Genomic DNA, 21873 nt, shown 5'->3' on the forward strand with positions numbered 1-21873 from the left:
TCAATTAAACTCCAAATTATAAAGAGATTGTATCATGTATCTGGATCCTAATTTCTAATATTCAACAATTTTTTTGTAAACGATATCGTAACATGAATATTACGTGGCAAACTAATTTACGTAAGTTCCAACTCAACAATCCGACGATCGAAGATAATTGGGGAGTAAAATTGTGAAAATTGAAAATATGATGATTTAATTTAGTGTCAATATATGAATCTAGCCTATTTCATATTGTAAACTTAAAATTTAGCCTATAGAATTAAAACATAAAATTTTAGCCAGTTTTTGTGTGAAAAGACTGAAATACCCCTCCTTAAAAATAGGCAATTCTCGCCCCCCCCTCTATCTTCTCGGTCTCTCTCTCTCATTCCTCCCCCACCCGCGCTCTCTCTCTCTCTCACTCTCTCTCACAGAGACGATTAAGGCGGCGGATCGACTGGAGCACGGCGGTGGCGGCCGATGGCGGCGATGGCGACGTCGGCGTTGCCGCCGCGCCTTCCTCTCCTCATCTTCAATCTCGGCGTCTCTCTCTCTCTCTCCCTCTCGCCGCCCATCCCCCGCGTAGGAAGCCAGATCCGCCATTGCAGCGCCGACGACGAAGCAAACCATCCAGATTCCAGCGGCGCGTCCAATCCTAACGGTGACTTCGCCGATTTTCCCCGATCGAGCCGTGCTCTGCCATCGCAGCGCCGACGACGACGCCAGCCATCCAGATTCCAATGGCGTGTCCAATCCCGTCGGCGTGTCCATCCAGATCTCCCTCTCTACGCTCTCTCTCTCTCGTCCTCGCCGCCCGTCCGTCGCTTCGCACCGGCGTCTTCAGTTGGAGAGGCTGAGCAAGTCGGAAGTGCAGGTGAGATACTCGTCGGTTAGGGCGGCGCCCCACTGCGGCATCGGGTAGTCGATCTGGATGGCTAGCTCCGCCAAGGCTGTGTTTGTTGCGTGGATCAGATCGAAGCATTTGTTGAAGCCTCGGAGCGAGAGCAGTTCCGATCCCGGCAGCAGGATCCCGGCGATGAATTCCGAGATTTTAGATCGAAAATCGGCGTGTGCTTAGATTTGATTTAGCTTGGTTTTGGTGACTCTACACTTTCTTGAGAATGGATTTTGATTGTAAATTGAATTGAATCGGATAATATTGTGTTGTATTTTGATTGTTGATTTAGAGGAATTGATGTATTTTGATGGTAGATTGAGTTGTTGTATTTTGGTGTTGTACAGCAATTTGATTGAGCTGTATAATTATTTTTTTAATGTTCTTAAATTCACAACCAAATTTATGAATTCACAGAAGCTTAATGTTTTTGAATTCACGACCACATGTATGAATTCACAACTTAATATTCTTGAATTCACAATCAAAATAAATTTTAGTTTTAGTTGTGAATTCAAACTTTAAAAACTCAAATTCACAACTACTTGAATTCACAATCGTAACAAATGCACAACTAGGGTTTAGGTTTATGGTTTCAGTTTAGTTGTGAATTTAATGTTTCAGTTCAGTTTAGTTTCAATTCAGTTCAGTTCAGTTGTGAATTCACAACCAAAATAAATTCTAGTTGTGAATTAAATTCAGGTTGTGAATTCGACTGATTGTGAATTCACAACCAACATAAATCTGGTTGTGAATTAAATTTTGGTTGTGAATTCGTTTGTTGTGAATTCACAACCAAAAAATTCTAGTTGTGAATTAAATTTTAGTTGTGAATTCGACTGGTTGTGAATTAAATTTTGGCTGTGAATTTGACTAGTTGTGAATTCACAAACAAAAAATTATGGTTGTGAATTCGACTGGTTGTGAATTCTCAATTCACAACCAGTGTGAATTCACAACCAAAAAAATTTGGTTGTGAATTCACACTGGTTGTGAATTGCGGGATTTTTTAAAGGGGTGATGTAAAGTGGCCATTTTTTTAATTTTTAAAGTGGAAGGGTATTTTGGTAACAGTGGCCATTTTTTTATGTTTTTATTTTAGTGGACAATTTTTAATTTTACAATATGAAAGTGGCTATTTTCAAAATCCACTCTTTAATTTATCACACTTCAAAAATCACATTAAAATTACAAGTTTGAAATAGTAGTTTATAATTTTATTTTCTAAACCCCCACAACAAAACACTTTTACATATATACATTTGAAGCTTGCGATTTTCTCGCAATTTATAATTTGGGCAATGATCGATGTTGTTTTGTGGTGTTCGTTTCTTGACATAGAAGAGCAGGAGCTTCATCAATCATGAGATTGCATATTAGGCGATTTATCGATCCTACTCATCTTGACTTGTGGTAAATTGGAATTTTGATCTTGATCTTGATCTTGATCATGGTAGATATAAGCCATGCCTCCATGTCTAGTCATGTCCATGCCAGCCATCTCATCATCTCTTGAAACCCTAAGCAACTTCAACTTGTGGAGTGCCAAGAAAAGTGGAGCCATTGTAGCAGTGACCCATGCCATGATGACCAAGACTGCCACAATTTGGGCAGCCAAGAGCTTCCCATCCCCACCCATAAGCACCCCATACGGCCTATCACCATAAACCTCCTCCACATAAATCTTCTTGGCAAATAATCCGGTGAATACGAGGCCCCACGCACCGCACCCCCCGTGCAACTGGGCCGCCTCCAGAGGGTCATCGAACTCCAGCCTCTCAGCCAACTTGTTGAACCCGATCAACACCCAAGAAGCCACGAAACCGCATATGATTGCGGCCCATGGCTCCACCACCGAGCAGCCTGAGGTGATGGCAGCAAAGCCCCCCAGCAACCCATTGCACACATCGATCACATTCCAATGCCCTACCAACAGCCTCTTGCTGAACAAGGTAGTCAGCGCAGCCGTGCTCCCGGCCAATGTCGTCGTCACAGCTGTCCTCCCCACCGCACTCCATTGCCCATAATAGGGCCGCCCCGTGTCCTCGTACGGCTTCAAGATAACCAGAAACGAACCGGGGTTGAACCCGTACCATCCGAACCATAACAAGAAGGTGCCTAAGACTACTAGTGAGGAGCTATGGCCGCGCAGCGCTACGGACCGCCCGCTTCTGTCGAACCGCCCAATTCTTGGACCTTCTATAAGGGCTCCCCACAAACCGGCAATGCCACCAACCATGTGGACCACCCCTGAACCGGCGAAGTCGATGGCGCCCGACCCAAAGAGAAGGCCGCCGCCGCTCTTGCCGGCTCCAGCCCATCCGTCACCGGACCAAAACCAGTGTGAAACAACCGGGTACACAAAACCGGTCAGGAAGGAAGAGTAAATTAAATATGCCACAAATTGTGTCCTCTCTGCAATCGACCCACTAGTAATACCTAATCAATACAAAATGTAAATTAAAAATTGACAAACCAACCACTACATATATGTAGATAAATCCAAGGCTTTCAAGATTCGAATATTTCTCTAATTTATAATTCGCTATTTCCTGTCTATTTTATATTATTCACACACTTAAGGGATTAAGACTAATTGCTTATATAAAATTAGAATTTACATATGTTTGTTAAAACCCAAATATGCAATTATGTTGACATATTATAGCTTCATTAATGTGAGCCTTAAATGCTTCATAAGCACATTAATTCTTGGAGAACATAAACTCAACAAATAAATATACGAATATATATAAATAAAGTAATAGTAATTCATATAATGCAGAGTATGAGTTTTCCAGTCCACAATTTTGATGTTGTTAGCGTGACGTGATGAAACGAGACATGAGTTATGGAGTAGAGGATATGACCGACCTGCAGCAGCAATGGCGAAAGCCCACTGGTAGAGGAAGAGGCTGTAATCGGCTGTGGGCGAGGGGAACTCCTTGAGGCCGAAGAAGTGCTTGCCGATGAAGCCGTTGGAGGGCCCACCGAAGGCGAAGGCGTAGCCAAAGAGGTAGTAGCTGAGCCCGCCGGCGGCGGCGTCGAGGACGTTGGTGAGCATGATGTTCATGGTGTTCTTGGCGCGGACCGAGCCGGCGCAGAGCATCGCGAAGCCCAGCTGCATGGCGAACACCAGGTAAGCCGAGAAGAGGAGGTAAGTGTTGTCGATGGCGTATGTGGCGTCGCTCAGCTTCGCCGATACTGCGGCGAAACGGCTGCATAAGAAGGTGGCGGCGGCGGTGGCGTTTGGGGAGCCGCCGAGGAGGGGGAGGAGGTCTGTCGCCGTGCAGCTTAGCGGGTCCGCCATGATTTCGGGGTGGGGGTTGTTTGCCCAACTGCAACCGCCAATTTATTCAAGATTGGCTTTTTATAGACTTGAGGCTACAGCCAAATGTAAAACCAAACTCTTTCTTAGAGTTAATGGTCCATTCCAGTTCCAGCCCATATAATTTAGTGAACGAAAATTTTATTCACCTAACATTGTCCACAATATTATTACACCAATTATATGAAATTTGTATACTCGTATAACAATGTAAATAGCTCTATTATACGAATTATATGTGTTTTTTTTGTATAATCATCAATTTTTTCATGTAATTAAGAATATTTAATTGAAAAACTGCTACCTTTTATATATATTTTATTCACATAGCTATAATTTTCTATTAGAATATGTCATTGCCTTCTAAAGGGTTCCCCCTCAATTTGTTAACGATGATTGACAACACTTTATTCTAGTCAAAATCATAGTATATTAAAATGAAATTTTATCCGTATGGATAAAATTGTCGAAATAATTAATAACCTTTAAAACCAAAATATCCTTGTATCGTGTAATATGGTTACTCCATCCGTTCCAATTTCCTTATTTTGACGTCCTATTTCAATAAGTCATTTCCTAAAATGAAAAGTCAATACATAATAAACATCCTCACATAACTCATTATTTACACCAAATGTCATCATTATTGTCTCACACATAATAATTTCTTTTTTGTTTCTCCCTCCTACTTTTTGGACAAATAGTCCTCAGAGCATGATGTCACATGTGTGCCACCTCAATAACTACCTCTTTTTTTAACTATCCAATATTTTCTCCACTATAGCACTACCTCATTTTTTACTATTTACGGACCCCACTGTCATTATTACTCCTATTACTTTTACCACTATATATATATATATATTTATATTTATATTTGTGTATTTTAATTTTTGTATTATATTTTACTTTAATAAAATTAATACTCCCTCCGTCTCTGAAATAAGTTCATCTTTTTTCCATTTTGGGACGTCCCCCAAATAAGTTTATCTTTCTTTCTTTCTATTTTTGGACAACTACCCACCACTAATAATACTTTATTTATTCTTACTTTTCACTTTTTCACCACTCTCAGTACTAATTATAACACTTTTTCATCTTTTCACCACTCTCAATTCTAATTATAACATAGTACTTTTTTCCACTATCAATACACTTTACCATTTTCCTTAAAACTCATGCCGTCCCCAAAGAGGAACTTATTTTGGGGACGGAGGGAGTATAATTATATGAATAAATTATTTTATTTAAATAATAAAATATAATTTTAAAATTAATACATTTATACAAATAAATCTATATATATATATATATATAAGCTCAACTATTTATATAAATAGTTAGTTATATTTTCCCGCCAAACTCAGTTTACTATTTTTAGAAATAATTTTTTTATTGTAATTTTTAGAAACTATATAGCCAATTTTCTATATTCTATATATATATATATATATATATATATATATATATATATATATATATAAGCACAACCACTTTCTAGAAATAATTTTTTGTTCCTATTTTTTTTATTCATTTCGTCCACTCTAGATTATAATGATATTTTTTTGTTATAATTTTTTCTATTGATACAATTTATCACATTTTCATAATTTTTTCAAAAATAAAATGTATGCAATTTCAGTAAATTTAAATAGATGTGCTAATACAAAATTACACTCTTCAATTTACTTTTATTTTTTATTTTTAAAGAAAAATTGATAATGGTTCTCCAATTAATGATTTTCCAATAAGTCATTTTGATGCTTAATAGATATGTAATTATCCATCTATATTTAATAATAATAATAATAATAATAATTAATATGAATATAAATAGATATAAAACTCATACAAAAACATACTAAAAATTTAATAAATCTAAATCTTATTTGAAATTCTATTCTAAGATATATATATATACATATATATATATATAGGGGAAGACTAAAATAAAAACACTTCTTAAAATATAAAATATAAATAATTTTCAGCCCTTAGATCATCAAGATCTACGGTTGATTCGTAACCTTGTTGAATGAATTCGTGGTCATGGGTTCGAATCTCAAAGGTAGCAAAAATTTATTTTTCACAATTCGTAACCATGTTGGATAAAATTCGTACATTAAAAAACATTTATATTTATATTTTAAGAAGTGTTTTTCACTGTAGCATATATATGTATATATATACTCCCTCCGTCCCCAAAATAAGTTCCTCTTTGGGGACGGCACGGGTTTTAATGAAAAATGGTAAAGTGTATTGATAGTGGAGAAAAATATGTTATAATTAGTATTGAGAGTGGTGAAAAGATGAAAAAGTGTTATAATTAGTATTGGGAGTGGTGAAAAAGTGAAAAGTAAGAATAAATAAAGTATTATTAGTGGTGGGGTAGTTGTCCAAAAATAGAAAGAAAAAAAGAGGAACTTATTTGGGGGACGTCCCAAAAAGGAAAAAGAGGAACTTATTTCAGGGACGGAGGGAGTATATAATTATTTATCTACAAATTTATATTTTAAGCTAAAGAGTTCTAAAATGAACAAATATAAGTTTAATCTTTGTAGTTGCATACTTGCAAAACTGTTATAATTAAAAATATAAATATAAAAATAATATATAGTGAAAATATAAAAAACAAGACCTGGAAACTTGTTCCTAAACCTAAGACACAAAGGTGTGTAAGCTGCAAATGGTTGTTTAAAAGGAAAATTGAGGTCATTGATGGAAAGGAAACATTGAGGTACAAAGCCAGATTGGTGGCTAGAGGTTTTACTCAACAAGAAGGGATAGATTTCAATGAGATCTACTCTCCAGTTGTTAAGCACAGTTCAATCAGGCTCCTACTGTCAATAGTAGCTCAGTTTAACCTTGAATTACATCAACTGGATGTGAAGACAGCTTTCCTCAATGGTGAACTAGTGGAGACTATCTATATGGATCAGCCTGAAGGCTTTAGTGTTCCAGGGAAGGAGTCTCAAGTATGCTTGTTACAGAAGTCTTTGTATGGACTTAAGCAAAGTCCAAGACAATGGAACAAGAGGTTTGATGAGTTTATGCTGAGCATAAATTTCAGAAGGTCTTCTTATGATAGGTGTGTATACCTTAAAGAAGCTAAAGATGGTAGTTTTGTATATCTACTACTATATGTTGATGATATGCTAGTGGCTAGCAAATCAATGAAGGAAGTGAATGCAGTTAAGAGAGCTTTAAATTCAGAGTTTGATATGAAGGATTTGGGGGAAGCAAGGAGGATCTTAGGAATGGATATTAAGAGGAATAGAGAGAAGTCAGAGCTTATTCTCATTCAGTCTGATTACATTAGTAAAGTTCTTAAGAAATTCAGGATGCATGAAGCTAAAGCCATTGGTGTCCCTCTCCCACAACATATCAAATTGGATGAAAAGCAAAGGCCACAAACTGACAGAGAGAAGGTGGAGATGGAAAAAGTTCCTTATTCTAATCTAGTTGGGAGCATTATGTATACTATGGTCTGTACTAGACCTGATTTAGCTCACTCAATCAGTGTGACCAGTAGGTACATGTCTAATCCAGGAAAAGCTCACTGGGAGGCTCTAAAGTATATTCTGAGGTACTTGAAGGGTACTCTTAATGTTGGAATTTTGTTCAAACAGCAGAATGACAGACATGGAGAAGCTTTACATGGATTTGTTGATTCAGATTATGCTGGGGGCATTGATACTAGGAAGTCTCAAATTGGATATATCTTTACTTTGTTCAACTCTGCTGTCAGTTGGAAATCTATGCTTCAGTCTGTAGTTGCTCTCTCCACAACTGAGGCAGAGTATATTGCTGTCACCGAGGCAGTTAAAGAAGGATTGTGGCTTAAAGGTATGGTGCAAGAGATGGGTATTGTTCAAGGTCCTGTTATTATATTCTGTGATAATCAAAGTGCAGTGCATCTTGTTAAACATCAGGTTTTTCATGAACGCTCTAAGCATATTGATGTGAAGCTGCATTTTGTCAGAGATATAGTTGAGAAAGGTGATGTTAAAATAGTTAAAATAGGCACTGAGGATAATGCAGCAGATATGCTTACTAAAGCATTACCCAAGAACAAGTTTGAGTATTGCTGTGAGCGGGTTAGGCTTAACTCTCAAGATGAGAGTAAACTGTCAAAGTGAGGTAGCAGGTTGAGGGTGAAGATTGCTGTAGAACTGCACTGATGATTCAAGGTGGAGAATTGTAGAATGTGAATTCATAATTGCAGTTAGTTAAGTAAGGACTTGAAAGCAATTAACAACAGTTGGAGGGCTTATGTGAAAAACAGAAAGTTAGTTTGTTTTAACAAACTAACAGAATTCGACTTTGAGCAGAGCATCTTGCAGCTGGTTTTGTGAGCTCGTTACTTAACCATTTTATGAGTTTAAATACTTGATGTAATCCTCCTAGATCAGGTTAGAAGTTAGAAGAATTCTCTTAGAAGAAGAGTGAAAAGAGAATGAGAAAAGTAGTCTTGTTTCAGGCTTGAGAGCTTTCATCTCTAGCTCTTTGTTGTGTAATTCTTTGTAACCTCTGATCGTGATTAGTGAAAGTTCTTGGGTGATCTTCCGTGGATGTAGGTTTAACAACCGAACCACGTAAAAATCTGGTGTCTTCTTTCTTTATTTTCTTGTTTAATTCTCATCACAAACTTGAGTGTTAAAGTTGAGAGTTAGAGAGTTTTGTTGCTGCGTTTGAATTGAGTTGCTGCATTCGTTGTAACGTCAATTTCTAACAATTATTATTATTATTATTATTATTATTATTATTATTATTATTATTATTATTATTATTATTCACGCATATATTTATTCTTGTAATTTCAAGATCTAACGAATACGGAAACGTGTGAAGAATAACATCATCAATACTGATGGCAATCTACATTCTTTTGAAACAAACATAATAAATATATTCATCTAAGAAAGTTTCATTAGGACTATTTTCTTTTCATTTTTTTTGCCGAGAAATTTTCTAGAATTATGGACACAATGTATTTCTTCCGGGCCCACCATAGTAAAAATTCGTGCCCCATTGGTCATTGTAAGAACTTTGAATATTATAACAATTACTATTCTCAGCTAAGGTTGTGATGTCTCGGGCCGAGATTAAGCTGTTGTCGGAATCAACAATTTCTAAGTTTCTGAAATAACTGGCTTTTGCAAATCCCTCTTGCGCGAATCGGCCCGAGCCCATTTGAGTGGAAGTGTGTTGGTTCCCGGCCCGAGAATTGACGATCTCGCCTCCCCATTCCACCATCGAAGCCCGATCCGATAAGTGGGTGAACAGCTCTGCGGGCCAATAGCCCACCAATGTGCTGTCGCCGAAGCCCAGCCACCAATTTCCCAATTTTGGATCCTAATAATTATAAAATCGAATATTAAGATTGCAGGTAAAAAAAACTAATTTAAGAGAAACCATACAGAATGCGTTTACTTTTTATGATTGATAAAACGAACAATTAAATATTTTTATCCTTATTATTAAGATATTTTCAGTTTCATCTTTTTAATGAAATGTAAATCGAGTTAATTCATATGATAATTAAAAATTATTAAGAGCAATAGTGATATCACAAAGTTGCAATTTATTTTAATAAATTACCTTACTATTTCTATCTATTAAAGCTAAGCTTTAAAAATAAATTTCCTCATAGGATTAGGTTGACTCAAGGTAGGCTGTACTCAGTATAACTTGAAACTTGTCAGCTTACTATTTCTATCTATTAATTCAATAAATGATGATTTTTTTTTTATTTTTTTTCCAATTAAGCCAAACATGTAACTTTTCAGCTTAGTTCGACCTTCTTTTACCCCTAAAGTACACTGATTATACAATAACTCGCGATTTTATTTGAAAAATAGATCATCATATACGTTATAAACAATAAACGAATATGGTAAATAGGAAATATTTGTGTAACCTTCCAAATGAGGATGGTGATGTCGTATTGATCTCCAGCGACGGAAGACACGGGAGAAATGGCAGCTCCAATGGCTATTCGACTGTTTGTTTGGATGAATCCCGAGCATAAAAGATTATAACATCCTGTTGCTTCATATACATCACTCTGCATTAAATAAATTAAATTAAAATATGTAAATTATATTCACATATAAAAGGGCCAACTATTTATTGAAATTTGTAATAGAAAATTCTCGCCAGTCGTTTTTTTTTTTTGAAAATGCATTTAATCTCAAATTTTTAATTAATTATCAAATTGCACGGAGCATTGAAAAAATGGTAAGAGTAAATAGAAACTGACCGTCCAATAAGTGAATAATCTTGGTCTACTGTCTCCGTACAGCTCCGGACTAACCTGACTACTACAACCATCAATTTTCAGAAATTCTAATAACAATAACAATAATAATAACAATTTTTTTTTTTATCAATCAACACAATTACATACTTGACGGAAATAAAGGATATAGTAGAGGATTTTGTGTAACTCACGACTTCATATTTTAATTAATTAATTAAGTCACCTGCCAGCCGGCTTCAATGCTATTGAGGTCTGAGCCATCAAAGGAGCCTGAAAGAACCCAAATCTGAGCTAGGCTGAACTCGTTCGAATGTTCTACCGCTGGATCCCACACGTTAATTGTCGCTTTTGCCCCGTATATCTCGTCCGACGACGTCGTATATGCGATCGCGTGCTTCACATAATAAATTTACACACAAATTTTTTAACTTTCACTCGATTTCATGAATTTATTTTATGCTATTCCATACTTTCATATACTAGCTAAATGCATGCCATGCATGAAAGTTATAAAATTTATATAATAATTCTCATCTTATCAAAACATCAGAGAAATTAAAATAAATAGATAGATTATATGTATATAAAAATTTATTAAAAAAAATAAATAAATGCACCGTATATTCAAGTGTACATAAACTTTTGCGACCCCAAAGTTTTTTTAGGCCCTTAACTTTGGTTGTTTTGCAAATATAGGACAATTTTTTTCGGGCTTTCAATTATAGGATAAATTCTAAAAAATTCGATATAAGTAGGATAAATTGAACATGAAAAATCAATTTGTCCTGCAATTGCAAGCTCGAAAATTTTTGTACTATATTTGCAAAATGACCAAAGTTATGGGCTTAAAAAAATGAGAGAGAAGATATAATTTTTTAAAATTTTAATCTTAAATAAATATAACTTTTACATTTCAAATCAACTATTTACATAAAATATATCAAATTAAAGCTCTTATTGTGATATTAAATTTGATATGCATATTAAATATTTTGAGCGCAAAAAAAGAAAATATAGGGGAAGAAAAAAAAAAGCAAAAAAATAACCCCTAAAAAGACAAGATTTCAATTTGAGTGGCAATTTTGGAGTTCTTATAAAATTGAAGGTTTATTTATAAATTATAGTATTTTCTTTCTATTTTTCTTTTTATCTTTTAATTTTTTTTTGTTTATTTCTTATAAAAATTGTAAAATTCGATTAATTATAAAATATTTAATATGCATATCAAATTAAATATCACAATAAGAGCTTAAATTTTATATACTTTATGTAAATATTTGATTTGAAATGTAAAATTTATATTTATTTAAAGATTAAAATCTTAAAAATTCTATCTTCTCTCTCGTTTTTTTAGGCCCGTAACTTTGGTCATTTTGCAAATATAGGACAAAAATATTCGGGCTTGCAATTGCAGGACAAATTGATTTTTCAGGCTCAATTTGTCCTACTTATGTCGAATTTTTTAAAATTTGTCCTATAATTGCAAGCCCGAAAAAATTTATCCTATATTTGCAAAAAAAATCAAAATTATGGGTCTAAAAAAACTTTGGTCTCAAACTTTTGCCTCTGCTAAAAGACCAACACACGCTAATATCTAATGTTACTATCGAAAAAATTTCTTAACTCCATTTTTTTTGTTGGTTTGATGACTGCAATGCATAAGTGAGCAAGAACTGTAAATCGTACCTCATGCCCACTGCCAGCAATATCCGGCGCGGCGGCGGTGGAGGCGAGAGGCAAGAATTGGGGCGATTTCTTGCCGAAATCATACAAAGATTTAGCCCTCATCACATCTTGCATTGCGCTACGCCTAATCGGAACAGTCCCCTTTGGGCACAACTGCCCCTTTTGATGCCACATTTGCCACACCCCTCTAAATCCATCTACGCTTCTGCTCCTATTTGATTTATCATCCATTTTCACTCCTTTCGGCATTTTTGATGCCACCCTCTAATTAAATATATCAACATTAATATTATCCGTGACGGAGGTAGAAAATTATTTTCATGTAGAAAAAAAAAATGCTTTCTATTGATGGTCCTAAGTGTTTGATTTCATGATCATTATTGAGTTACGAGGTTATAAACCTGGATTTTATGATGCTTCAAAAGAGGATGGTCTAGAGCTGGCTGTCTTCTTTTATGTACACAATCTATGATGTCTCCATCCGGGCTCTGATCAAATTAAGCAATATTATAGATAAGATTAATCATAATTATAACAACAATTAATAATGATAATACATAATTAAGTGTGTGTTAAAATATATACCTCAATGGTGAGGACAGGAGGCTTGTTGATCTTGTCTAAATGCCTCTGAATTCTGGCTTGTCTCAAGCTGCTAATTTGTTTGTAATTTGTATGGTTGAAAGTGGAAATGGCTAATGATTTTTGGCACAAGATTGCAACAAAAGATAGCACAAGAAGAGGAATTATTGAAAATCCTCTTTTATCAGCAGCAATTCCCATTTCATTCAATGCCCAAGAAACCCCACACACAACTATTTTAAACCATTTTTTTTTTTTTGGAAATTGACTTCTATTCATCAATTCTTGACTCAACACACACTGGGTAACATAATATAGCTAGCTGCAGTTCTGGTAAATACTGCATGGGATTATGTCCAGCAATGATAGAATAACATTTGCTCTTTCACACACACACACACAATGGAAGAATGAGGCTAAGCAGAGGAGAGAAAAAGAAGAAAAAGTAGAGCTATATATATATATATATAAAATTTTAAGCATTATAATAAATCATTTTACAACTACCCTTAAAAAAAGACCTTTTTATTAATGCAGCCCACTCGAATACAAGCATCTGCCTTCTGCCACCAACACAAACTTCCCCATTAATTCTCCTCCAAACACACCACTTCCATTTTTTCTTTTCTTTTCTTCTCAGTCACTCTTTAATTAATATGGTTTCTTTATTTAATTTCTCCCATTATTGCATGTGGTAAGACGTAGTATATTTTTTGGGGATGGCACTTGGTAACATAAATGTTTGCGTTTTTTCTTTTTTACATTTAATTAATTTACTATTGCACTTTGCTTTTTATTTGCTTTTCTTTTTTCTTGAATGATATGATTAGAAACAATTATTAATCACGTAACAACATAGTTTGTTTCATGAATAAAAATATGAAAAGCTAAGAAAGTTGAAAGTCAATATTTCTTGGATCAAGAAAATTAATGTTGTGGTTATCAATTAAAAAAGAAGAGAATAAGAAGAGGGCAAGTCTTTTTTCCAGCTCACTGTGATTTATATATGTATACATTGACAAATGACAACTAACAACTTACTTGAAATAATCAAACCTACCTTATACGTTATTATATAAATTTACAATCTTTACAATCTTTTACTCTAAGGGTGCCTGTGTTTTGATGGAAAATGAGAGAAAAAATATATTTTTAACCATTTTCTATCATTTTCATATCTTTTACTATGATAAAAGAAATTCTCCGAGCAGCGTTGAAAATTTTCTCCTGCAGCTCCTTTTCGCTCATTTTCTCTTCAATGTTGGATAATATTACCCTAAGGTAGGGATGTAAAAATATTTTCCAACATTTGATCTCATCATTTCATCTCTAGTAAACATAGGATAGAAAAATGAGAAAAAGATAATATTTCATCATCTTTTCTTATCCATCATTTTTCATTGAAAATTTTATAAAAGTGAACGCACCCTAAGAAAATAATATATATATAGGAAAGGGATCAAAAAAGAAAGCTAAATGTAAGAAGAATAAGGAATCAAATCCTGCCCTTTATTGTTTTAAATCCTACGGCTGATGATTTAGAAGATATATTGCAGCTATAAATCAATAAAAGGTTAGTTTTGTCCTAATCTAATTAACCCTACCGTAAATATCTATCAATTATATGGCAAATCTTTTTCTTTCCTTAAACTTAGAAAAACCTAACACCTTCTGGTCTAGCTGTAGCGTTTTTTTTTTTTTTTTTTTGTTGCAGAAAGTTTGTCTATCATCGTCGGCGTCCTTCATCTGAAGTCTCCATCATTCCGGCGAACTATAAAATTACTTATAAAATCGACAGCGCAAACATCATCGTCCGTTCATCCGACGAACCTGCGAATGGAGTTTGGCTCGTGTAGTACAGGTTTGTGTCCATAATATTTACTTTAGTTTCAACATTTCGAATGGAAACATCATGTTTTATAACATTATATTTTACCTTTTACGTTGGAGAACATTTATATATATGAGATTTCCAGTTATACTATTAGACATGCACGGCCGGATGTTGAGTTTAATAAAATTGTCCGAATTTCTAGTGATATTTTTTGTCAACGTTTATTTATATTATTTTAGGTGAATCAACGACAAATGAAGTAGAAGGTTGTGCCGATTTTTTCATCCCTGACTGTGATGCTAAGGAAAAACCATTTGAGGGGCAGATTTTCTGTAATCTTCAACAAGCTGAGAAGTTTTATGAGGATTACGCAAAAGTCTGTGGTTTTATTTCTCGTAAGGCTACCATCAACAAAACTGACGATGGGTCCATAAGTACTCGATATATGCTTTGTAACATAGAAGGTGCTCCTAACCATGCAGATTCGTTAATTTTGCCTGACGCTTCCTCAACACTGCGCTAGTCCAATTCTTTATAATTGGGAACTCCCTTTCCACTCTCTTTCGATGCAGCTCACATCTATCAACGTAAAATAGCTGAAAAAAGTAACAAGTTATCAGTTTTTGATCATTATAGAAATTTTTCCTTAAAATCAGTAAAAACTATAAGATTAATAAGCCGTACCACAAGGAACAGCGTTGGCCCAAAAAAGACCTTATCTTCATCACACTACAAGAAAAACGCTCATAGATGACGGCTAAAAACCGTCATCTATGTCCTTTCAGAACTGTCAAGTATAGTGGTGTCAAGAATAACCCCTAGTATAGATGACGGTTAACAACCGTCATGTATGATCAATTTTCTTGACGGTTCTGTATCTATACTTGACGGTTTGAAACCGTCAAATATTGTACAATACATGATACTCATATTTTTTTTCTTGACGCTTTTTGACCGTCATGTAAAACCGATAAGCGTCATGTATATTAACATATACGACAGTTTTTGACCGTCATTAATTGCTTGAAAACCGTCATTTTTGCGTTTTTTGACATATTTTAGGTATATAGATGACAGTTGAAAACCGTCATCTATGCTTTTTCATAATTTGAATATAATATTTCCTATTTTATTTATTTTTTCCTGCTTTTATATTTATAAATATGAATTCATTGTACCATAAAATAACAAACTAACACATACTAAAAATGCTCATTTAAACATTGATAACAACTAATAATCCAACATCCACAAAATAAGATCCATTGTTTTACAACATCTCCCAACACCATAATGAACATCTAAAAAGCTACACCATAATAGTATTTTTCATAGAGAATCCTACATTCAAAATCCACAAGTCATAATAGTTCCCAGAAGCTTTCGAAAGGTCAAAGAAAGCAAGAACTTCTCCATGTCAGAAAAAGCTTTCAATAGGATCCATGATTCATGATTCGAACCTCGTTGAGTTGATGTAGGAGAAAAGGGCGAGGCCATCGGAAAAGTTGATGTGTGAAGAGAAAAGGGCGAGGCCATCGGAAAAGTTGATGTGTGATGCAGGGAGAACACGAGGATCAGCAAGAATTTTATTACCAGAAGCCTCATTGTTAGCTAAAACCATCCCTACTGCACCAGCCAAGGCAGCTTGCTCGCCCTTGTCAACTCTCGCGTTGTCCCCTCGTAGGCACACCAAAACTTCCCCTTCGCCTTCCGTGGATTCAAGGTGCCAGATTTGCAGAGCAAGCTACATTTTTCACAACATTTCTTGATGAAAAAAAAACAGCAGCAATAGGATTCCAGTGATTGATTATTATCAGCAATAATGTACATCAACTTACGCCTCATCAGCTGATGCGTTGCCAGCTTTGGCCGATGCAGCAGAGATGACGGGGTACGCCTTGTGTAGAGGCAACAATGTAGCTGAGAGGCTCTCCCTCTTCAAGCACAGTTTGTTCCCGACAACGGCACTATATCACTTGTTGAAGTATCTTGCTCCAATGATCTTCCTTCAGACATCAAAAACATCCCAACAACATCATAGTTAGATCATTTAATTACTGTGACAACAGTCATACCTGGAGAGAACAAAAATTGGTACTGGTTCAGGAGCAACAACCACATACATGTAGATAGAAACTTACAAAAGAATAATGCCTTACCCAAAGTAATAAGCAAATTTTGTCTCACAGTACTCCCCAACACCAACATGAGAAAGCATTTCTTTTTGAAGAATCTCTTTGGCATACCTGCATAAGAATCAGATATTTAATTTAGATGAAAATGAAACAACAATGTCAAGTGTAACAACTTCAGCAACACAAATCCTAGTGCTCAAAAGAAAAAATATTATTTTCATTCAAATAAAGTTTTTACATTTTTAATCTTTAATCAGTCTGCTCAGCTAATATCAATACCAAGTTATGGACTCCATTATCCATCCACGACTAATATCAATTATCTAAATTAACCACACAAGACTATAAGTGATGGTCCCTTACTTAAATCAAGGAAATGATAATGGTGTTCATAAGATAAAAGGTCCTCATCATCTACAAATTGTACAATTCGGCATGAATCCATCAAATCAGAGAGAACTCAACCAACTAAGGATTCTAATACTACCTATCAATTTCTAGATTGGTAACAAGACAAAGTAACAGTTTTAGTGCTGAAGTTGCATCCGTTTTATGTATGTTTTCAACTAACCCCGTAAGACACAATATAAAACTAATGATGAGATTAGTTAGATGCACACAATTGGCATGTAGAAGTTTGGTACTGAAAACCAATAGGTCAACATCTGCAATCTGCTTCCTCAATGCATAGTTCGTCGAAATTATTTGATCTACGAGGAAGAAATAATACTCCTTCGAGCTGCCAATAAGTGAAACAATAAGTTGACATCTAGAAACTACAACAGCAGTTAAAAAAAATTAACAAGTTCAACTCTAAATAAAGGCACACCTCTCTCCAACTCCGGGAAAGAAATATAAACCAGTGTCACTTCGATCTGGAATATGCTCTTTGAATAACTTGTTCCAAAATGGTTTGGAAGGAACCAATAAATGGTATAAAACAAGTAATTAATGGTTAACTTTGACAAACCAATGGTAGGAAAATAAAACATTATATATTCCCAAGAAGAGTGTCAGCAAGGAAAAGAAAGAAAACTGGAAGAATTCTGTAGAATCCACCCCATATATTAAGAATTGTAGCAGCGTTGGTGAAGCTCAGCTTCCAAACACTTGTGAAATAAGTTTGCATGATGAAGAAGACTCTTTCCATTACTGTCTCCGCCCACACCAGACCAATAATCAAGAAAAAAACAAGTAGTAGCTTTCAGTGATATTCCCTAATCTTAATCACATATGTACATGATGATGAAATTAAGGTTGTATTTTGTTTACCTGCAACTCTCAGGATACCCATCCTTACATATCACTTCTATATATTCTCTGCAGAAGAAGAAGATAAAGACTAATCCACTTCACATGTTCTCCATCGTTTAGTCTATGATTAGCATATTTGATATGAAAATGACAGTAAATTAATGGTTAACTTTAACAAACCAATAGCTGCTTACAGATTCTGGTCTCCAACACCACAGAATTCACAATTTTACCAATCGTATATGAATTCTCTTTCCTATAAAAAGTAATCCGGAGAAGGCTTCTTCACCGGTACTCCTCTTGATTCCAGCGGAGCTGCTTCAAATACACGAAACTTCTTTCAAGGTTTTCATTTAGCTCGAGAATTGCAGCAACGTTTCTTAGACAGGCATTGCCAGAAAGTCACAAAAATAATTGCTCACAAAAATAACCAGTCAACATTTCAACCGAGAAACCCTAGATAGAAAACTCATAAATTGAAAACATCAGAATCAAAATCAAAAGAATGTAGAGATGGACATAGAGGAGAGGGAGAGAGAACCTTCTCACGATCGACAGATTTAGGGCGAGGTGCGGCGGGCCTGTCAGCCTGAGGAGGAGGGGGTCCTCTCCCCGGCGGAGGCAGCGATCCTCTCTCAGTGAGGCAGAGGAAGGCAGGGTGATTCAACGGAGGACGATGGCTATGCCGTGCAGGGGATGACCGTAGCGGTGACAGAACTGTGGACGACGGCGTGGTGAAGGCGGCGTGAGAGGGACGTCGGTTTGAGGGAGTGGGACGACGTCCGAGGGAGAGAGACCGCGGATGAGGGAGAGAGGCGACGATTTTGAGCGGAAGCCAGAGGGAGCGGGTTTGAGGGGAAGTGGGGAGAGGGGGGACGTACTTAGGGTTTAGTGGGTGGGAGTGAATCATTCTTGAATTAAATTATTTTTATTATAAATTATTTCATATTTAATGACAGTTTGTTCAATAACATACATGACAATTTAATTAACTGTCATGTATTGCATTTAAATTAACGCACATATATGACGCTTTGTAATGAGTGTCATCAATACTATGAATAAATGACGCTCATACATGACACTTTTTCAAAAAGTGTCAGCCGAGCGTCATGTATTGAATACATGACACTGCATACATGACGTTTTTTTTGAAAAACGTCATGTATTCAAAAAAGGCGCTCATACATGACGCTTTTTAATAAAAAACGTCATGTATGCAGTGTCATGTATACTCAATTTTCTTGTAGTGTCACCGACCCATGACAGCTTATGATCAACGAGACTCCTGAGAACATATTCCCCCCAATTCCATTTCTTTAGCGTTCTCACATTCTCCAAACACCTCAAGATGTGAGGATAAACCGTTCCACTTGTACAACTTTGTATCAGTGAATGCGTCATTGCTATCATAAAATGGCTCTTGAACCATGTCCCACCTGTCGTACAATCCAGCATTTCACTCAAGACGTGGCCAATCTTTATCTTTTCACGATTCCCAAGCCCGAAAAATGCCACCCATTCTTCACATAATGCATTATTTGAACAACGATTAAAATCCTGTATTATCTCACTCCCTTTTGGGAATCCATAAACCCTATAAACGTCGTCTTCGGTGATTTTAACCCTGATTCCTCCTTCAAGCTCCAGTTCACATCTGTTCTCATCAAAATGTTCCAAAATCCAATAGGCAAGTCTGCAAGGCAACTTTTTCACCTGCAAACTCAGTACACTTCCAAATCCAATATCATGAATGGCTTGTTTCTGGGCATCATTCAATTTTGGCAGCTCATCAAACAAGGATGATGGTGTTGTTTGAGTATTTAGTGATGGAAACTTTATAGGTGCTCCTTGCAGCTCGCTTTTTACATCACCTCGACGCTTACAGGTAACATCTTTGTGCTTGTTGAAATTCCTCCTTCTTTGCACCCTAATTCTCTCTGCCTGTTCCTATGTGGTTATTATCCTTTTTGTTGGGCATTTCAATAAGCAAGTATATTAATTACATGATCATAACTTGTAAGTTATTAATATATCAAACATTTCACTTTATAACAATTACCTGTTTTTAAAGGTTTCGTCTTTGTCTTAAGCCTTGTATCAGTTTTGCTTGAGGTTTCACGTGTATTTTGGCAATAAATTTTGTGAATATTATCTGAATAACCTTAAGGTGGATTTGAAAGTAGGAAGTACACAAATTGAATAAAGATACAGTTTATCATAAGACCATCATAATTTTTTGTATGAATATCATCTTTAATTCAAAATATTTAAAATTAATTCAGACCAAAAACATTAATTTACAATATTGAAAACTTAAATCATGTGAATAATGTTAACAGAAATCTGATTACACACTGATAACATCTCAATGATAAAATATTAATCATAATTCAATGTCAACTCATTAGTTTTATTGCTTTGAATGATATTAGTAATTCACAAAAGCACAAATAATCTGAATAATGTTGCCAAGCATGTGAATACATACGATATAACATCTGAATATTTTCATATAACTAATATTATAACATCTGAATAATGTTGACCTTTAGGGGGAAGTGAAAGTAGGAATTATACAAATTGAATAAAGATACAATTTATCATAATACCTCTATCATTTTTGGGATTTAGCAGACCAAATACACACCAAAACAATTTTTCAAACAAAAACATAATTCACAATCTATAAATGTACATTTCACTCCAATAAATCCAAATCATTCACATACCTTCTTAAGTTGCTTTTACCCTTTTACTCTTCTTGTGTTTACCTTTGATTTTACTTGAAGATGGCTCGCCAACATCTGAAATCAAATTTCAAATGAAACTTAAGATATAAGAACTGTATAGAGTTGGAAAAAAAAAATATAAATACATGAATTTAATCATAACCTGCTATCTTCTTCCCCTTTTTAGTCATTGTCCCTACAAACATGAAAATATAATAAATTTATTGTAACACCATAGCCCACATTTCAACCGAATAGAATAGGAAATTCATGGGGGGACCATATTAACATACAGTACCATATAATACTATCAAAAAGTACTCAATATAAACCTTGATTTGTCGATTTCATAACCATTTCATAAAGTATCGAGCGACCTTGCTCTGCATATTTCTTAAACTATTCAGAATAACACAAGAAACAAAAACAAATAGAAATAAAAGCCCTAACTATCTATTCGGATGAATCGCAGATATATTGTATACTAATCGCCATTGTGACACCGAAAGAAGTTTCCGATTTGACAGGAGATTTGTATGAATTATCGAATAAACATATGAACTAAATCAAAACAAATGAACCCTAACTACTTAATCGATTTTCGTCGGCCAAAACAGAAGCGTCGTCTGCTATAGATGGAGCGTCGTCTGGTAGACTAGAATCGCCGTCGCCTCTAGGGTTTGGCAGACGAAAGTGGGGGGAAGATCGTTTGGTGGATGAAAGTGGGGGTGAAAGTAAATGTCCTAATTTACTGGAGTTAATTTAGGAATTGACAGTTTTCTGAATAGACAAAATGTCTAACATACCCCCAACGTTTTTATATATGATTTTTAAAGTTATTCAGTAAATAAAAAATGTAGATTAATTATTAATTAGTGTTAATCTGGACCATTAATTTATTCAGATCCTATGGTATGGATTAATTCCTTATTCTTTATACTAAGGGGATTCTTTGTAGATCCTCACCCTATATATATATATATATATATATATATATAGGGAGAGGTTCAAATAAGAACCACTAAATAAAATTAGAACGGAGAACCATTTTAAGCCATTCGATCATCAAGATCTAAGGTGGATACATCATCTTGGTGGATGAATGCAGATCCTGGGTTCGAATCCTGAAGGGAGCAAAATTTTTATTATTTTCGGATGCATTAAATTTAATAGCGAATGCATT

General features: G+C 35.2%; 2 protein-coding genes and 1 long non-coding RNA gene across 7 annotated transcripts; all 3 read right to left on the reverse strand.

The window, feature by feature from the left end:
* Nucleotides 1-2065: 2065 nt before the first annotated feature.
* Nucleotides 2066-4369, reverse strand: LOC131001924 (ammonium transporter 1 member 2-like). The gene is made up of 2 exons (XM_057928574.1): nt 3752-4369; nt 2066-3316 (listed from the first exon to the last, which is right to left on the reverse strand). The coding sequence occupies exons 1-2, from the start codon at nt 4185-4187 to the stop codon at nt 2235-2237; spliced, it is 1518 nt and encodes a 505-aa protein (XP_057784557.1). The 5' UTR covers nt 4188-4369; the 3' UTR covers nt 2066-2234.
* Nucleotides 4370-9073: 4704 nt separating this feature from the next.
* Nucleotides 9074-13234, reverse strand: LOC131001925 (uncharacterized). The gene is made up of 7 exons (XM_057928575.1): nt 12739-13234; nt 12555-12641; nt 12154-12417; nt 10691-10861; nt 10468-10521; nt 10126-10272; nt 9074-9560 (listed from the first exon to the last, which is right to left on the reverse strand). The coding sequence occupies exons 1-7, from the start codon at nt 13012-13014 to the stop codon at nt 9183-9185; spliced, it is 1377 nt and encodes a 458-aa protein (XP_057784558.1). The 5' UTR covers nt 13015-13234; the 3' UTR covers nt 9074-9182.
* A 2535-nt stretch (nt 13235-15769) lies between these two features.
* Nucleotides 15770-18866, reverse strand: LOC131001926 (uncharacterized). 5 transcript variants are annotated; one of them, XR_009094073.1, is made up of 8 exons: nt 18500-18854; nt 18153-18273; nt 17977-18024; nt 17534-17856; nt 17325-17443; nt 16729-16815; nt 16408-16575; nt 15770-16313 (listed from the first exon to the last, which is right to left on the reverse strand). It is a non-coding gene; the product is annotated as an uncharacterized LOC131001926 (long non-coding RNA). The 5 variants fall into 5 exon arrangements; XR_009094072.1 differs by having other exon boundaries at nt 18139-18273; XR_009094074.1 differs by having other exon boundaries at nt 17977-18273; nt 18500-18866.
* Nucleotides 18867-21873: the final 3007 nt, after the last annotated feature.

This window comes from Salvia miltiorrhiza, chromosome 8 (assembly GCF_028751815.1).
Source record: "Salvia miltiorrhiza cultivar Shanhuang (shh) chromosome 8, IMPLAD_Smil_shh, whole genome shotgun sequence".
NCBI lineage: Eukaryota > Viridiplantae > Streptophyta > Magnoliopsida > Lamiales > Lamiaceae > Salvia > Salvia miltiorrhiza.

What these genes read in the sequence shown, in the direction of transcription:
- LOC131001925 (XM_057928575.1), bottom strand. Translation starts at nt 13,014, where the DNA reads ATGAATAGAAGTCAATTTCCAAAAAAAAAAAAATGGTTTAAAATAGTT. An exon ending in TTGCTGGCAGTGGGCATGAG is followed by an intron (nt 10,862 to 12,153) that starts GTACGATTTACA and finishes TATTATGTGAAG; the next exon opens with CACGCGATCGCATATACGAC. An exon ending in GCATTGAAGCCGGCTGGCAG is followed by an intron (nt 10,522 to 10,690) that starts GTGACTTAATTA and finishes TGTAGTAGTCAG; the next exon opens with GTTAGTCCGGAGCTGTACGG.
- LOC131001924 (XM_057928574.1), bottom strand. Translation starts at nt 4,187, where the DNA reads ATGGCGGACCCGCTAAGCTGCACGGCGACAGACCTCCTCCCCCTCCTC. An exon ending in TTTCGCCATTGCTGCTGCAG is followed by an intron (nt 3,317 to 3,751) that starts GTCGGTCATATC and finishes TGTATTGATTAG; the next exon opens with GTATTACTAGTGGGTCGATT.